Raw genomic sequence first — 15,385 nt, forward strand, 5'->3', positions numbered from 1 at the left:
AAACAGTGACTGAGTGCTCCTTTTCAGTATCCTAGAAATAGCAAACAAAAGATGGTGGGATATATACAGTAATAAGGGGCGAGGAAATTGCATCACATGTCGATCGTATCGTTGAATCTCAGAACGCCATCGCCTTTCATCACGCCGTTGACTCCATTAGGCATCCGATACGCCCACTCAGCAGCTACGCCCATTGTGCCAGCCGCCGCCAGAGCACCGGTCCGAGTGAGTTGCTCAGTCTCGTCAGAGGTATCTGCAACGAGTACCAGACCTAACTCCTTAATGGTGTCTACCAGTGCTGGCATAACATTCTGCAGAGTATCAGCACTAATCCATGGAAAGAGGGGAACAATGAATGGATAGAGAGGCATACCAAAAGACTCGAGCGGCAGATCAGTCCCATGAAGTTATTGCTCTGCGCTATCCGGGCGGACTCCTTAATGGACATCGAGGTTCGGCCGCTGCTCCGGATAACGGGTTGACCACTAGCATCCCCAGACAAGTCTCGAATCTTGCCCAGGTCGTTACAGAGCAGTACAGGATCTGCCGAATTTAGATTAGCTACAGACAGTCACAAGACAAGATCGCAGAAGAACTTACAGTTGGGTTGTTTCCAGTTCAGAGCGCTGCAGATGTTCGGGTTGTACGATGTGAAGACGATAGAACGCATGAAATCCGGGTTCTTCTCTCTGGATTCTCGGGCGTGGTCGAACACCACCGTGAGAATGGCGTCCGCAAATGTGTTGATATCGGCCAACGACGTCAGGTCGAGACTTCTTTCCTCGGCAACACCAGGGTACAAGATGGATAGATCGACGTGGATTCCCATTGGAAGATGGCGGAGGATGTCGCTCAAGGGCACGAAACATCCGGCAAGAGCTTGGTGTACCTCAGCAATGTCATGCACCGTCTTGCCCTTCAACGATTCTAGAATATCGGATCCGTTGACGCCTTTGTCAAGCCCGATTTTCCTAAATTGGTCGTAGGACAAGTGGCAGACAGGTATGTCGATGCCATGATGGTCAATCGCGAATCGTGGGTAGAGGACAGGCACTCTGTCCTTTGTCAATTGGACGAAGAGCTGAACATAGTCGCCCGACAAACTGGAACCAGTAACCAGCCCATTATGTTCAGAGTCAAGGGCACTAGTGGCCTTCCAATATGTGGCAAAATGGGTGATCTCAAGAGGGTCACCGTAATACGGTTTGATGACCTGGAAATTGAAGCGGATCTGGCCGATCGATCGCAGTCGAGGGTCGAATAGGGGTAGGCAACAGGAGCCAGCGCTCGATCTTTCGGCACTGAACACATCAGGCAAGGCCACACTCTTGGCTATGACTTTTGAGCCGAAGGTGGGGAAGATTTCGAAATCGACCGCAAACGTATCAAGGCTATCTATCTGGAAGGATACCGTCCTGGCATCCTCCTGGATGGGAAGCATAATGGTTCGAGGGATCAGGTCTGACATCTTCGACGATATTGTCAGCCGAGCGGCCGGATAGCGTCCAGCCTGATCAAATATGATGGATCCGAAACCAGGTTGTTCAAAGTGGATGTGCACAATGACTTTTGTGTCGAGGAAGTTATGACCATAACGTCTGAGTGGTATAATTGGCGGCGGAAGAGAAAGATCAGGTATACCGTCGGCCGTCTGTGGATCTGTTGACATCGTTATGTCCTCCGCTGGCTCAGGTACCGACCCCATTCCATTCAAAACATCTGCAGGCCGTTGCGAGATCCTGTGGTCCTTATGTTGGGACCACAGCAATATCATGCATTCCAGGTGTCCCTCCCAGGCAGCATAGTACATTGCCGAAAGACCTTTCTCGTCGATAACATCGGGATCAGCGCCCAGCTCCAATAGAGTCCGCATGCAGTCCACGCATCCTTCACTCGCGGCGTGGAAAAGAGGCGTCCACTGGTAGAGCTTATCCCGCTGGTCAAGGTCAGCCCCGTGCTGCTTCAGGATCAGCAGCAGCTCGGGAGATTGAGATGCTCTCGCCACCATGTGTTGAGGATACAGGCCCTCGGCATCAGGGAGCAAAAGCGCTTTTCTCTCGAGCAGCATTTTGACAATAGGTAATGAACCATGTTGACAGGCTAGATTTAGCGGGATGTGATCGGATTCCGAGGAGGGATTGATCCTCGCATTGTGGTGGAGCAGTTGCTCTGCACAGGCGAGCTGATCACGGACGATACTGTGGATAAGGGGCGTGAAATTATCATGGTCCATGAAGTCCACAGTGTGAGGACCAGCAGCAAGCAGTTCGCGGACCATTTCGACCCTGCCGTGCATACAGGCATAGTGGAGAGGTATCCTGCCGTAGACATCGGTCCTGGAAATGTCAACGCCGCCAGACAAGCCAGCTTGGAGGACAAAAGGCCGCCCTGAGATGGCAGCCTCGTGCAGGCAGTTCCGTTCATTGATATCATCCTCGGCGTGAACGTCGACCAGGCCGCTCTCCAAAAGCAGTCCCAGGACGTCGTCAGAGAAGTCGCTGATTGCGGCCAAGAAGGTACGCGTGACCCGGTCTCGAGCGTCCGGGGAGGCTTGTACTTTTGTCAGCCATTCTCGCAGAGTCTGGAGATTCCCCGTAGTCGCTGTCTGTAGGACCTGCAGGTCAAACTCATCACCCTCGCTGGCGATGTGTTGCGCAGGCACGGTTCGCTCAGAGGGGCGGGCTGCGTCGAACTGGATGTTCTCTCCTTCGGCCCATGCCTCCAACTCCAGTCGAGCGGTCGTCGCCCGATCGGATAAATCGCGCAGCACTTCTCTATTAAAGCAGGGTTGGACCTCGACAGCACGGTGGAGATACAGTTCTTTCATGCGAGACTAGGACGGAAGTTAGCGGAAGATGCAGGGGCTTCGAGAGGACCTAAAGAGTGCAGTTCGGACCTTAGATGTTTTATCCCACTATCATTATCGTCAGCTATACTATCCAGCACGACGAGAATCCCATCATATCAACGAACCTTTTTCAGAATTTTCGAGACGGCGGTCTCGTTGATCTCTACGAATTGCTGCCGAAACTGTCAGCTCAAGGGCAAATGAGGTCCATTTCGCTGCGAAGTTTGCACATACTTGAAGTTTATTCAGATCGCCATCAAACTGTTGAAATCCTTCGAGTAAAGCGACAAAATTTGCCGGGACCTTCGAGTTGGCATGTGTTCGCGACTGGATCACCCTCTTCTTGTCGAGTAACGTCTTTAACCGTAGCGAGAACTGTCGTCCGTCAGTAACGTGACGAAAAATTCCGACAAATGGCTTGGTCAACCTCTGATTCTTTTTGGAGATAGAATGCATTGACTTTCTCAATCTCACGTTCCTACGAGTAGTCAGTAGCTATCCAGACAGACAGATGGGGGGTGCTCCAGAAAGTGCGTCAGCGTACCAGTCGGAAGAAGAAAACCTCTTTGTTCGCACGCAGCGCAGCTTGAGGATCCGATGGGTGTTCATGCTCGAAAGCGCTCTGGGCTGGTATCGTCGGAGTTGCACTCAGTTGCTTGATGAGCTGTAGACCGCAGATTCAATTGAGTAAGCAAAGCTGGCCACTGTCACCGGCGAGAGAAAGCCAAGGGCCTACCTTTTTCAAGGCCTTGTAGTTGACAAAGCTGGCAGCATACTCGGGAAGGTCAAGCTGCCTTCGCTGAATCTGCTTTCCGAACTTCCTATTGATAGCAACCAGGTCAGAAGGGCGTTCCCGTGCGAAGCAACAGTCGACGAGGCCACGGGGAAGCTGCCCGCAGCTGTCCAGCTCCCCGACGGCCCCTCGAAGGGTGGAAGAACGCACATGTTGACGGTGAATGGGGTGAGAGCCAAGCTCTCAGTTCCTTTGCAGCAAAGAGCGGATGATCCAGGATGACCGGGAAGTCGTAGGGAGAGATCAGAAAGCTCGAAAAACTGGCCGATCCGAAAACAATCAAGTCATAGATGGCCGTGGAAGGTCCGTATCAGACTATCAGAACAAAAATGGGAGCCGTTTCCAAGCTCTCCCAGTTTGGCAGAAGAAAGAGAGAACAAAAGCTGCCGGACGAAGAAAGCAGCTACAGAAGCACAAAACCACGAGCAATCATGAGGGGCTCTCTCTCTCGAGGGGATCAGAGAACGAACAATGCACGCGAGGTGGGGGAATGATGAGAGGCGGCCGGCAGGGTGAGTGATGCTAAGCCGTGGCGGGTAAAAAGTAGTCAAGCAGAGCAGGGAGCTCCAGCTGATGAAGAGAGCACTGCACGTGGGCCCAACTATGCGGAGACCAAGAGGCGCAAGCTGCTAGAGAAGAGCTTTCTGCTTCCCTAGCTTGGTACAGTACAAGGGGAAAAGATAGAGAGATACAACAAGTACAGGGCAACCGCAACTATTGGCGCAGCAGACGCCAGGCACACGAGGTTACCGCGAGCAGAAGCGTCCAGTCCAACGAGACAAGAAGCCAGAGAAAAAGGAAACACACCTAGAACGGGCAGAGCAAGGACCAGATAGATAGGAACACCACTCCCTGAGGACCAGGATAGGTTGAACGGACCTTGTTCTTTTGGTGGTTGCAACTGCGCTTGAGGTCCGGAGAAGCTCGATCTCCGCGCACCAATCATCGCTTCCGGCTGCAGCACGTTCCAGGCTCACCCGACGGGTTTGGCGCGTCCCCAGTTCGACTAGAGGATTATGGTATGTCTTTAAGGCAATAATAATATTAAAATAAGAGACGTGGCTTGTAACTCAAGACCCTCCTAGATATTATTATTATTAACTAACCACTGCAGGAATCAATCAATCAATCAGTCGCTATTAATTATTATTAGTTTACTACTGTCAAGTCCTGCACAGAACAGAAACCCCGCGCTTAACCCATTCCAGCCATTGAGCCAGGATCTCCATGACGCAGGGTCATCAGATCGAGATCCCGGCCGGTGATCAGGTAATTTAGTCAATCTATCTATGTATTTAGCCTGTAGCACAATACGATCAATCAAACCAGTTATTCTGATGATGGAGTTGGTGATAATAATACATACATACCTTGACAAATTATTCCTTTCTGCTAAGCATTCTGCGTCCTGAGATCGATCGTGGTCTTCTCGCTCTCCTGGCATATAATTGACCTAGGGACAGCATCCCCGTCGCACACGAGTTACTATGTAGTATGTACTAGCAAGGATATAATTACACATGTTCTGTATCTAGAGTTCTACTCACACAGAAAAGTGGATCCTAATAACTTAGGCGGATATAGCGAACTAAAGCTACTATATCAGCCAATACACAAACCTCACCCGTTGCCTACTGATCCAGTTCAGATACAAGACAAGACTGATCAGAAAAGTGGTAATAATGTATTGTAGTGTACGGATCCCCGTACGGCCTTGGCCTATGCTGCTGCAGACAGATACAAAAGATAATCACCAAGAAAAAAAATAATAGAAGAGAAGAAGAGAAGATCGAAAGATAGGAAATCTCAACGATGACTGCGCGCCAACCGCCCATTTCACACGTGGGTTAGAGGTCGCGCACGGATATAGAATCAAGTAGATAAAAACATGACAGAGAAGTAAATCCCTGGAGAAGGAGAAAGGTATAACATCAAAGTCAAACATAATAGTGACACATAGCTTTCCGACAATGCACGGGTGGCAGGAAGGACGGGAGATAAGGAGAAGATCGGTGACAGTAGTACTAATAGTCATGCATAGAAGGCAAAGTCCGCAGGGCACGACGGTGCGGTCTGATCGTACCGCGTTGGCCCGCAAAATTAAAAGGAACTAAATAACAATGCGACCAATTGGGCCGCATTTTTGCCTCGAGACAACTGCCGCGGCACCTTTTTTATCGGCAAGATCATGAAATGTCTCCCCTCCAGGAAAAGAGGGAGGGGGAGAGAGAGGGAGAAATGGGTCCGTATAGAAATATAAGCGTGAAAGAAGGACAAATCATGGGAATCTCTAGAAATTCTGCGCGATACCGGCGTTTCCTTGCTTGGGGAACACGGACGGATTCTCGATCCGCGTGTTACGCCGAGCCTGGACGTCACGGATCACAGGTGGAGCACCACCATACGGGTTATCCCCGTATGGGCCTTGCTGCCCATTAATGTCATTGTAATACGGGTTGTCATCGTAGTAGTTGGCAGCTGGAGGCATTCCTGCGAGACGGCTGTCCTCAGAGCCTTCTGAGTGTTGCGCTGCGGAATATGCAGACGAGGCATTCGAGGGGCCACGGTGAATGTCCGGATTGCGGTTATTGGAAGCAGGAACTGCACCCAGGGCAGCCACAGAGTCATCCGAGTGCGGCCTACCCTCCGAGTACTGGATTGTTCCGTCGCTCGGGGTGGCAGCGTGCTGATATCCGGTTCCATTATCACCATCCGACATGGCCATTCCTATACCTGCGCCACTGGAAAGATTCGTGGATGCCTTGCGGGCATTAGACGTCGTTCCCCATCCTCGATATCCGGAAGTGTCCTCCTCTCCATAATTGGGAGCCATACCCATGGGAGGCAGACTCGGGTCGTTGTTGGGATTGAAGCCATATTCTTCTACCTCTTTCCTCCTCTCCTCTTCGGCCTGCTTCCTTGCCTTTCGCTTCCTCCACAGGAAAAGCAGACCTAGGATGATCAACGCAACCGAAGCGACCGGTACGACGACTGCCACTGCGATAGTGCCCCCCGGAGAAAGTCCACCCGAATGTTTACCCGAGATTGTCGCTCCCGACCCAGTGGAAGACGATCCAGCAGCGGTCCCCGTTGAGGTACCTGTTGCTTGGCCTTGCGTCGGTGATGAAGCGGTCGATGTGATGACAATAGTCGTGGCGCCACCAGTACCTGCCGTTTGGGTGCTGACGATAGTCGTAACCACCGGTGCAACTGTCGTCGACGGTTCGGTCGAAGTGGTGTGTTGCGAAGAAGTGGTCGGTTGTTCAGTAGAACTGCTCGAGCTGGAGGACGTAGCCGATGTAGACGTGGACGATGTCGACGTCGCCGACGTCGCCGACGTTGCTGACGTTGTTGACGTTGGTTCCGTCGTGGATGAAGTCGTCGACGTACTAGACGACGAAGTGTCCGATGTCGTCGTGGGAGAAGTTGCGGCGGTCGGCGTCGTGGCCGCTACAGAGGCTCGAGTGGCAGCTGGCGACGTCGCTGGGTCGGCTACAGGGCTCGCGGCCGCGACCACGGAACCTGCGATGATATCCTTTAGCAACTGGACGACACTTTCTTGGAACCATTCTCTGTCTCAAATTCAGGGAGGAGTCCTCATACTTGCGAGACTGGCCATCTTGAAGGTCAGGAGACAACTCTCCTACTGGGCCTCTGCTGTATCAGTTCAGCCTCAAAACCTGACGGCCTTCTGTCCGACACACTCCCTCTGTTGGGGATTGTCCAGATCAGGCAGTCAGCGAGTCTGGTGTATTAATCCCACGGTGATGCGTGCGAAAAGGAGGAAGATGCAGCGGAACTCTTTTCGGTAGTATCCGAGATCGAAAAACTGCGACTGCCGACGTTCACCCGACGGTGGTCGATCACATACGTCTCTCTCACGGTCGAATTGGCAAGAGAGGAACGGAGCCGATGTAGGGATATCAGCGTACTGCAAGTCTGACTACCATGGAGAGAGAGAAGGGAATGAATGGGTGGTAGTCAGATAGCCGATGCGCGCTGCCTCCAAACGCGGTCGCAGTCTGCAGGCGCTGAGATTTGCAGCGTGTGTCACCGACTGGTTGAGTTTTGCGGTAGCGCAATAAGTTGGATCGCAAAGCACCAGATGAGATCGTAACCCGGTGAGCTGACGAGCGGGTTGAGTTTCCGTGCGTCCAGGATAACTAATGTACCGTGAAAAAGGATTGCAAGGCCCCCCGATATTGCCGTTGGACTGGAGATTGGACCAAGTTCGCCTCGCAGTAGCGGCGTGAAGCGAGAAACCGGGGCCGAAAAGGACCAAAACAAGACCGGCGATTCCGGGCTTTCCCTAGACCGGCACACGCAGACCGATCTTCAGAGCCAATCCGGGGGTGATTGAACGAGAGAAAAGGAAGAAGGAGTCAATGATATTATTATCAACGAGCAGCAGTCACTTGGCTTCTGGGGGGTAAGAATAACTATTGGGATAGTCACGGCCAAGCGGGAACTGGAGGAGAGTGACTTTTAAGGGGTCCGGGCGTGGATTTTGGTCTGGGCTGGTGGGATATTATTATATTACTTGTATTATTGCAGTAGTCATGAACTAGAATCGCTTCTGGGCAGTGCGCCGCGATGGCAAACCATGTGAGAGAACGAGATCGGGGTAACTAATTAATTTACTTTAAGGCTAGCTGGCAGCCACCGGCATGAGAGACATTCGCAGGGCTGATCAGATTCCAACAATCCGATGCAAGCAAGCAAGCAATATGATGATTTATGATTTTATTTCCCTCTGGCCTTTTTTCTCAGTGGACGATATTCCAAGGTTTTCCCTCGCTACCAGAGATTTAATTCGAAAAGTGATTCTTCCATCCATTCAACCTTCCCCTAACGCACAATAAAATGAGTATGGTATGTACATAATAATAACCACTGCACTATGGTACTTCTGCAACGCACCCACACGGCTGCGACCGAGTCTCTTCGGATGAAAGCGGCATAGGTTTGAAGAGTCATCACCAGGCACAATCGCATCTCTGAACAGCTGTATTATTATTAGATTAGTAGTAGTATCATACATTTTGCGCTGTTATTGACAGCAACTGTCTGTTTGCGGAAATCCTCTGTAAACTTTCCAGCGTGTCCAAGGAACAGCAACTCCCAATCCAACTGTCCGGGAACAACACATAGCCGGCCCCGGCGCCCCATGGATACTTAAGTACAGTAGTATGTACATACGAACATAACTTACTTCCAAGTTTATGAATTACTACTACAGTACCAACTATCTTTCAAACAAAAACAACAAACAATAATAACCACATAAACCACACAATACTCATAAATCAATAACACAACAGAGGAATCATAATAATAATAATAACAAAATAACAACGGAACTTCTCCGGAACGCGTCCTTGGAACCCAACTTCAACTGCCCGATCGGGTCAAACGGCGGCTTTCCCGCAGTGCCAAACTTCGCACTTGTTTCTGTTCTTACCGCGTTTGATCGGATATATCTCATTCCCATGGTTATTAGTACCACCCTCTTTTTCTTTTCCACGCACACCCATTTTCTTATTTGTTTCCCATTCCAACTTGTTCCACCGTTTGAGGGAGAGGAAAAGGAAATGATACGAAACTGCAAAACGGAAAAGAACTAGAAAAACTTTAACAAATTAGACTCTACCTCTTATCCAGTCAGATAGACCCCGTAACTACTCCAGGACCAAAACAGACAACACATAAAGAGAGCACGTATCCATTCGCAGTCCGTTCCAGTCTGCTTATCTTTTCTTTAACTAGGAACGAACACCCACAGAAAGAATACCACATAATATGTAACAAGACCAAACGACAGCAATTGGGAGCCAGCGCTCCGCCCACACGCAATGACGGTTGACCCGCCTTATTCTCGGCCAGTTATACTATAATTGAAATAGTTAGTTCGTGCAGTAGTGGTACAGTAGTCAGTCGGATCCGGATCCGCCACCAGGAACCGGCTTGTTAAGTTACAACTTATGGTAACTAACTTACTCCCCTCTCTTTCATCCGGAGGAGATAACAGACCGACAAGAACAATCTAAAAGAACGCGAGGTAAGAATGCAATTGACTACCATGTTAAATGCATGACAACGATAGGAACAGACCTGTTGACCTGGGGTAATAATAATAATGAATTACCCGAGCGCCAACTAGGTTCTAAGTTACTACTAACTAACTACTTGATACTCGAACCAGGCACACGTACAACTTACGAAAAAAGTTTCTAATAATAGCCTGGTACACCCAACTTCCGGGACCCAACGAGCCAAGTCAATTCGAGAATAATAATAATATTTATAAATTATTCTGCGCATCATCTTGCAGATTCTAATCATCATAATGAAATAATAATAATATGGCAAAATAATACATACAGACGAGAAATACGACCACAAAAAAAAAATCCCCAATAGAGGCAAGTTCAGGAGGTTCGCTACCTAGCCGATCTGCAAAGCAAGTCTGGACGCCGCCGTTGACGAGCTTTCGATAGTTTTCCTCGCGCGTCTTCCTTGCTTTGCCTCGTGGCACATCACGCTAGGTAAGTGTCGTACTCTCTCCTCTACTCGGCGTATATCACGGCGTACTCGTAACGTTGGCGGTGGGACGGCTTCGGATCACTACTACGTACTACAGTCATACATATCAGCCCTCGACTGGCCAACGGTTTCTTTGCCCGCCGGGGTGCCATGTTGGCAAATCCCCGCTCTCGATTGATACGTCATATCGCTTGCAACCTAGTGTAGATTCTTAGAAAGTAGTCGTGCTAAACGATACGATGTACGGAGTACGTATTATACATCTACAGTAAAAGCGTGTCAGAACTACCGCTTCTCGAAACAGCCCCATTGATTCAGAGTTCTTGAAAGATTCCAAGCACGTTGAATAAGAGCACCCTATCAGCCTACACTAGCCACTTCAAGAATTACACACAATCAAGTTAGATCGCTTGCAGAGAACGCACACCAGAAGCCCATCCCCCGGGCTTAAAATCCCCCTAGTCAAGCGGCGCGTGCAGAGCAGTCTAAAGAAAAGGAGGTTTGGTTTTAAAGAAGAAGTAGGATGAGATAGATAGATGATGGAAAGGGCCTCCCAGGAAGAAATAATGGAAGTCCCTATAAATATATAGAGATATATGTGGCAGGAAGGGAAATGCAATCGAGATGAGAAACAAGTCTATGTACGCCTAGGCCATCAAAGATAATGGAAAAAAGAGAAATCGCACCAATACCCACAGTGAAACCCCAGTTGTATGTCAGGGAAAGATGGAGCAAGCAGGTCATGACTTGACTTCAGGAAGACACTGAAGACATCATTAGAGAACTGTCAGAAACCAGGATCAGACGAGATATCAGTGTTCCGTTGTTCAGGGGTTATTCATATCCCACTTGGGGCGCAGGCTGGTCGCAAGGTCATCCATCGTGCCAACGGTGTCGGCTGGAAGGCGGCTGACACGGTACGCACCCATACGGATGTTATTCGCATGAGTAGTGGAGATTCCGGTCCGGTTGCTGCGAATGCTTCCAGCGTCACTCCCCGTGTCCTGGTTCTTGAAACGTGGCGGGGGTGCAAAGTCGAGAGCCGTAAATGTTCCTGACTTCCGCAGGGCGTGTGGGCTAGGCATAGCAATAAGATCGTCGAAGGAAGAAACCAGCGGGGTATGGGCCCTGACTCCTGGGGAGTACGGCCGGAGCCCGCCCATTGGGCTCTCCGGTCGACCTTCTTGTCGATCCTTGAACGTCTGGGGCGGTGCAAAATCAATGGGGAGGATCATCGAGTCGTCCGTCAATGCGTGTGGAGTGGGCAGAACATGGAGAGGCTCTGGCGGAGGACGCGGCTTCCGCGGTCCTCGGGGCGGTCCCGGAATCCTTCCAGAAGCTGAAGAGAACGCGCGCGGTCCCGGAGGCATGAAACCACTGCCCGAACCTGTAGGCATATGTCTGGCACCGCCTTGGAATCGCGGAGGCGCGCGAGGCGGCGGCGTCATAGCCCGGCGACTGACAGGCTCCGCCCATGGTCGTGGGGGTCCTGTCAGGATGTCGCCAGTGGCCGGGTCGTAGACGGCGGCATCTCCATAGAATTCGGGGCCAAACGGTTCAGAGTAGGCTCCCTCTGGTCCCTGCTTGTTGTCGTCAAAGTATTCCTTGTAGAAGGATCGGATTCGGTTGGCACGCTGTTCAGGGTTGTCTGATGGGTCCTCAGGGGGCAGAGGCCGGACGCCCAGGGTCAGCCGACGAGTGTCATAGGTGTATTCCGCAGGAGCCAGCTCTGACGCTGGCTCATGATGATCGCTGGCATCCTTCTTCTGCTGCTGCTGCATGCCCTCTTCCTCTTCCGCGGCCATAACATTCACAGCAGGAATGTCCGAATCAAACTTGGGCATATCACCATAATCACTGGCGGCATCACTGAAGGGGAGAGAGATTCTTGGAGGTTGATGTTGCACGGATTCGGACGGTGCAGAGGAATCAGATACCATCTGCGCAGAAAAGCTCTCGACTGAGAAGGGTGACTTCAGTTCTGGCGATGACTCCCGATGTGCGACTTCTTCAACGACTTGTTCAGTGACTACTTCAGCCTCAGCCGAATGAACGGTTGTGGACACGGCCTGTCCGGGGAGGTCCGAAGATTCTGCATGAGTGGCCTCGCGGGGGTAATCGTTGCTCTCGTCATGCTGTGTGCTGGTGTTCTGAATAGGCATCTGCTGAGGCATAAAGGCCATCGATGGCAAACGAGGCTCCCTGCTAGGCTCCTCCGAGTTGAGATGGTTTGCAGCATCATTGTGCCTTGGTATACGCGGCGGGGACGATTGTGACATCCGCTGAGCATTCATCAGGAGATTTTGGTTCATATCATCCCCTCCAAGCCTACTGGCACCTCCCACGCTAGAAGCATCATCCTTGCCAAAGTGCGAATACGATCTCACAGAAGCATTGTCACCCAGGAATGATGTTGCATGTCGGTACTTGTCATCGTCAATGCTAATAGACCTCGAAAGAGATCGAAGGGATTCTCGAGAGCCATGCAGGCCTGGTGGCAGAAGATAGGGGCTTGTCATCATGTCCAGTGACATTCCCTTGCCACCTTTACGATCCGACTTCTCAGCCTGTGACATTTCGGCTCCTCCAGACTTTCCGGGTGTTGTTCCTGCACCTGACTCCACCGCATCCATGCCGAAATCAAGCGACTTGTGCTTGTCATTTGCATCTTCATTGCGCAGCTTCTTAATGTGTCGTCTGTGTAAGAAGAACAAGACGATCATGGCACAGACGATGGGGATTCTGTAGATCAATTAGCCTCGACTGAACTATGATATTTGAGATGGAACATACACAGCACCCAGCACAACGGGTAGTGTAGCAGTGTCTACACTACTGGTCGGCTTCTCGCATGCTGCTGAATTGTCATTCGGCCCACAGGAGTGATATGACCCTGAACTTGTGGTTGCAGCAGGAGCCCTCTTCACCAGAGTCGGGCTGTCCGATACTGATATGAAGGGCAGGCGTTCTTCAGGGATGCGGTGTGGGCGGAGTTGCGGAACACGTTTTCCCAGATGGACGCCATGGCGGAGTGAGTGTGGATGAGGCATGTTGCCTTGTTGCTATCTCTGTCCGGACCAGATGGTCACCTCTCGGATAGCTATTGAGGTCCGCCGGGCCAACTCACAACCAAAAGAAAAAAGGAAAGACGCGAGAAGCACCAGAATGGGCCTCCAAACGAGTACGATTAGATTAGGGTTTCCTCCACGCAGATATCAGACCGGAAGCGGTAAAATTGATGCCCAAATCATTAGAACGATAACGGCGATTTGTAGATACGATTGATTTGATTATAAACGATTGGCGTGACAAACGTAACCACACAGACGTCGAAGATTCGCTCAGGAAAAGAATGACAGGTGTAGCAGTAGCAATTACTGCAAAAAAAGGAGTGTCTGGGACAATAGAAGTCCCGGTAAAGAACGTCGGCTCACGGCCAGGTGGAAGCAGGACAGAGGATGAAGATGAGAAAGCTGCCCTGAGGAACCGTACAGTGAAAGAAGGAGAAGGAAGAGAAGGAGAGGGTCGGGAAAAGGCCGGGGCGAGAGCAGTCCAGAGGGCCTGTTGTATCCTTACTCTTCTGAGCGTGTGCGGAGCCTATGGAGGCAGTTCCACGCCGTATCTAACTCGAATCGATACCTTGAATCCAGGATCGAGACGGGAGTCTTCGCGCGGTGGAGGCGTGGAGATAGGGAGGTGAAGTCGCCAGAGCCAGTGGCCGTGGCCAGCGAGCCTGACGGGCCCTGCTAGCTGGGATAGACGGGGCGTCCATGTCTCCAGGAGTCCAGAAGTAGTCTGACGCCTGCTTGCTCCTGAACTGTTTAGAAGGTGAGATCGCAACTTTGGGGCTGCGCCGGAGCGTGTTAGCGTCAGGAACGCCTCCATCGGCGGCCAGTTATCGCCCGATATTGCAGCCGATCCCTCTCGCTCCCTCCACTGAACCACCAGGGATGGTTGAGGCTATCGACCCGTCACCTACACACTAAGTCTCCTAGCAGCCCGTCGAAACGTCAGGAAAAGGGACTGTCCCTTCGCAAGTTCACGCTCTCCGACACTGGCGAGAACCCTCAAGGCTCCCAAGCCTCAAGCCTCAAGCCACCGCCGTCCGAGTTGCCGATTTTCTCTGCGCTCCAGGTGCGCTCGGACTGGAAGGGGAAGCGTCTCAATTTCTCCAGCTTCCCCTGAGGGGAAATGAGTGCAGTGCGTATGTGAAATTGGGAATAGAAACATACAGCTAAACATCTATCGAGCATGCAGATTCAGAGAGTTATCATGCAATTGTACGCAACGTCAATCCTCTGATGGCGACCTCGTCACAACGAAGCTTAAATATCGAAAATCGATGCGTCGCAATCGTATTTGCCTCAGTTGTCATTATTGTCATCGCCTGAGGTTTGAAACTTCGATTCGCTCTCATTAACAATTTGACAGTAGATAATATGTTTTACAGAAATAACTAGATAGTGGTTCCTATAATAATGCTGTTAGAGAATCAAGGGGCGGAAGGGATCCATGGATAATAATACTGTAATAATAATAATGTGCATCCGTTCAGACCTTCCCAATATAGGATATAGGATTATTCTAATATTATTGCATGGATGCACTAACTCTGCCCCGCAATTGTGTTCAGTTTTCGCATTAAGTGTGTAAACCTGTCTCAATTCTCTTTTCCATTTAACGTCGCCGCTCTATAGCAGCAATTGGTACAATGCACGATACTCGTGGCTTATCCTAAAGTTATTTTCTTCACAATTCATACTCTAGAGTACTATCAGGGGGTTCTTGAGTCTTGTCACCGCATATGCTAAGATCCCCAACATTTGCTCGCAGGTTATCTAACCAACTACAACCACCCGGCCGTCTCACTGGACATTGATGAAGGGGTTGTACCATTTCTGATCCTGTGTTAAGCATTGATTAAATAATATCGTCCCGAAGATATCTTCTCTCCTTATGCATCTATAAATATCAAACTTCTATTTCCCCACAATAGTCTGCTAGGCTTCTCCCGGTGCGGTATGTATAACGCGGTCACGATCAACTGCTGTAGTTCCCCTTCCGGTCCACTAAGGGCTATTATTGATCTCTGTCTAGAAGGCCTCTAGGTATATCGAGACTTTCTAAAATAAAAAGATTCGCTACTAGCCGGCAAGAACTCCATCAGACTTCACATAAGACCTATAGATATCGAGTGTTCC

The 15,385-nt window shown here is 50.5% G+C and overlaps 5 protein-coding genes across 5 annotated transcripts; 1 reads left to right on the forward strand and 4 right to left on the reverse strand.

The window, feature by feature from the left end:
- Nucleotides 1-92: 92 nt before the first annotated feature.
- C8Q69DRAFT_503953 (ankyrin repeat protein nuc-2) lies at nucleotides 93-3,793 on the reverse strand (the record flags this gene model as incomplete). The annotated part of the gene is made up of 10 exons (XM_028632536.1): nucleotides 93-311; nucleotides 374-543; nucleotides 601-2,833; nucleotides 2,897-2,914; nucleotides 2,974-3,021; nucleotides 3,083-3,223; nucleotides 3,276-3,326; nucleotides 3,393-3,512; nucleotides 3,585-3,669; nucleotides 3,765-3,793. The coding sequence occupies 10 exons, from the start codon at nucleotides 3,791-3,793 to the stop codon at nucleotides 93-95; spliced, it is 3,114 nt and encodes a 1,037-aa protein (XP_028486924.1).
- Nucleotides 3,794-5,931: 2,138 nt separating this feature from the next.
- Nucleotides 5,932-7,260, reverse strand: C8Q69DRAFT_441483 (hypothetical protein; the record flags this gene model as incomplete). Its single annotated transcript, XM_028628747.1, has 2 exons — nucleotides 5,932-7,163; nucleotides 7,245-7,260. 2 exons carry the CDS (start codon nucleotides 7,258-7,260, stop codon nucleotides 5,932-5,934), a joined length of 1,248 nt encoding a protein of 415 aa, XP_028486925.1.
- A 1,357-nt stretch (nucleotides 7,261-8,617) lies between these two features.
- On the reverse strand, nucleotides 8,618-10,336 carry C8Q69DRAFT_441484 (hypothetical protein; the record flags this gene model as incomplete). Its single annotated transcript, XM_028628748.1, has 8 exons — nucleotides 8,618-8,646; nucleotides 8,681-8,815; nucleotides 8,854-8,871; nucleotides 9,103-9,243; nucleotides 9,639-9,684; nucleotides 9,753-9,760; nucleotides 10,023-10,182; nucleotides 10,277-10,336. The coding sequence occupies 8 exons, from the start codon at nucleotides 10,334-10,336 to the stop codon at nucleotides 8,618-8,620; spliced, it is 597 nt and encodes a 198-aa protein (XP_028486926.1).
- A 675-nt stretch (nucleotides 10,337-11,011) lies between these two features.
- C8Q69DRAFT_441485 (hypothetical protein) lies at nucleotides 11,012-13,234 on the reverse strand (the record flags this gene model as incomplete). The annotated part of the gene is made up of 2 exons (XM_028628749.1): nucleotides 11,012-12,926; nucleotides 12,978-13,234. 2 exons carry the CDS (start codon nucleotides 13,232-13,234, stop codon nucleotides 11,012-11,014), a joined length of 2,172 nt encoding a protein of 723 aa, XP_028486927.1.
- Nucleotides 13,235-13,536: 302 nt separating this feature from the next.
- On the forward strand, nucleotides 13,537-14,575 carry C8Q69DRAFT_441486 (hypothetical protein; the record flags this gene model as incomplete). Its single annotated transcript, XM_028628750.1, has 3 exons — nucleotides 13,537-13,880; nucleotides 14,180-14,318; nucleotides 14,435-14,575. 3 exons carry the CDS (start codon nucleotides 13,537-13,539, stop codon nucleotides 14,573-14,575), a joined length of 624 nt encoding a protein of 207 aa, XP_028486928.1.
- Between the last annotated feature and the right edge of the window lie 810 nt (nucleotides 14,576-15,385).

Source organism: Paecilomyces variotii (assembly GCF_004022145.1).
Source record: "Paecilomyces variotii strain CBS 101075 chromosome Unknown C8Q69scaffold_2, whole genome shotgun sequence".
Taxonomy (NCBI): Eukaryota; Fungi; Ascomycota; class Eurotiomycetes; order Eurotiales; family Thermoascaceae; genus Paecilomyces; species Paecilomyces variotii.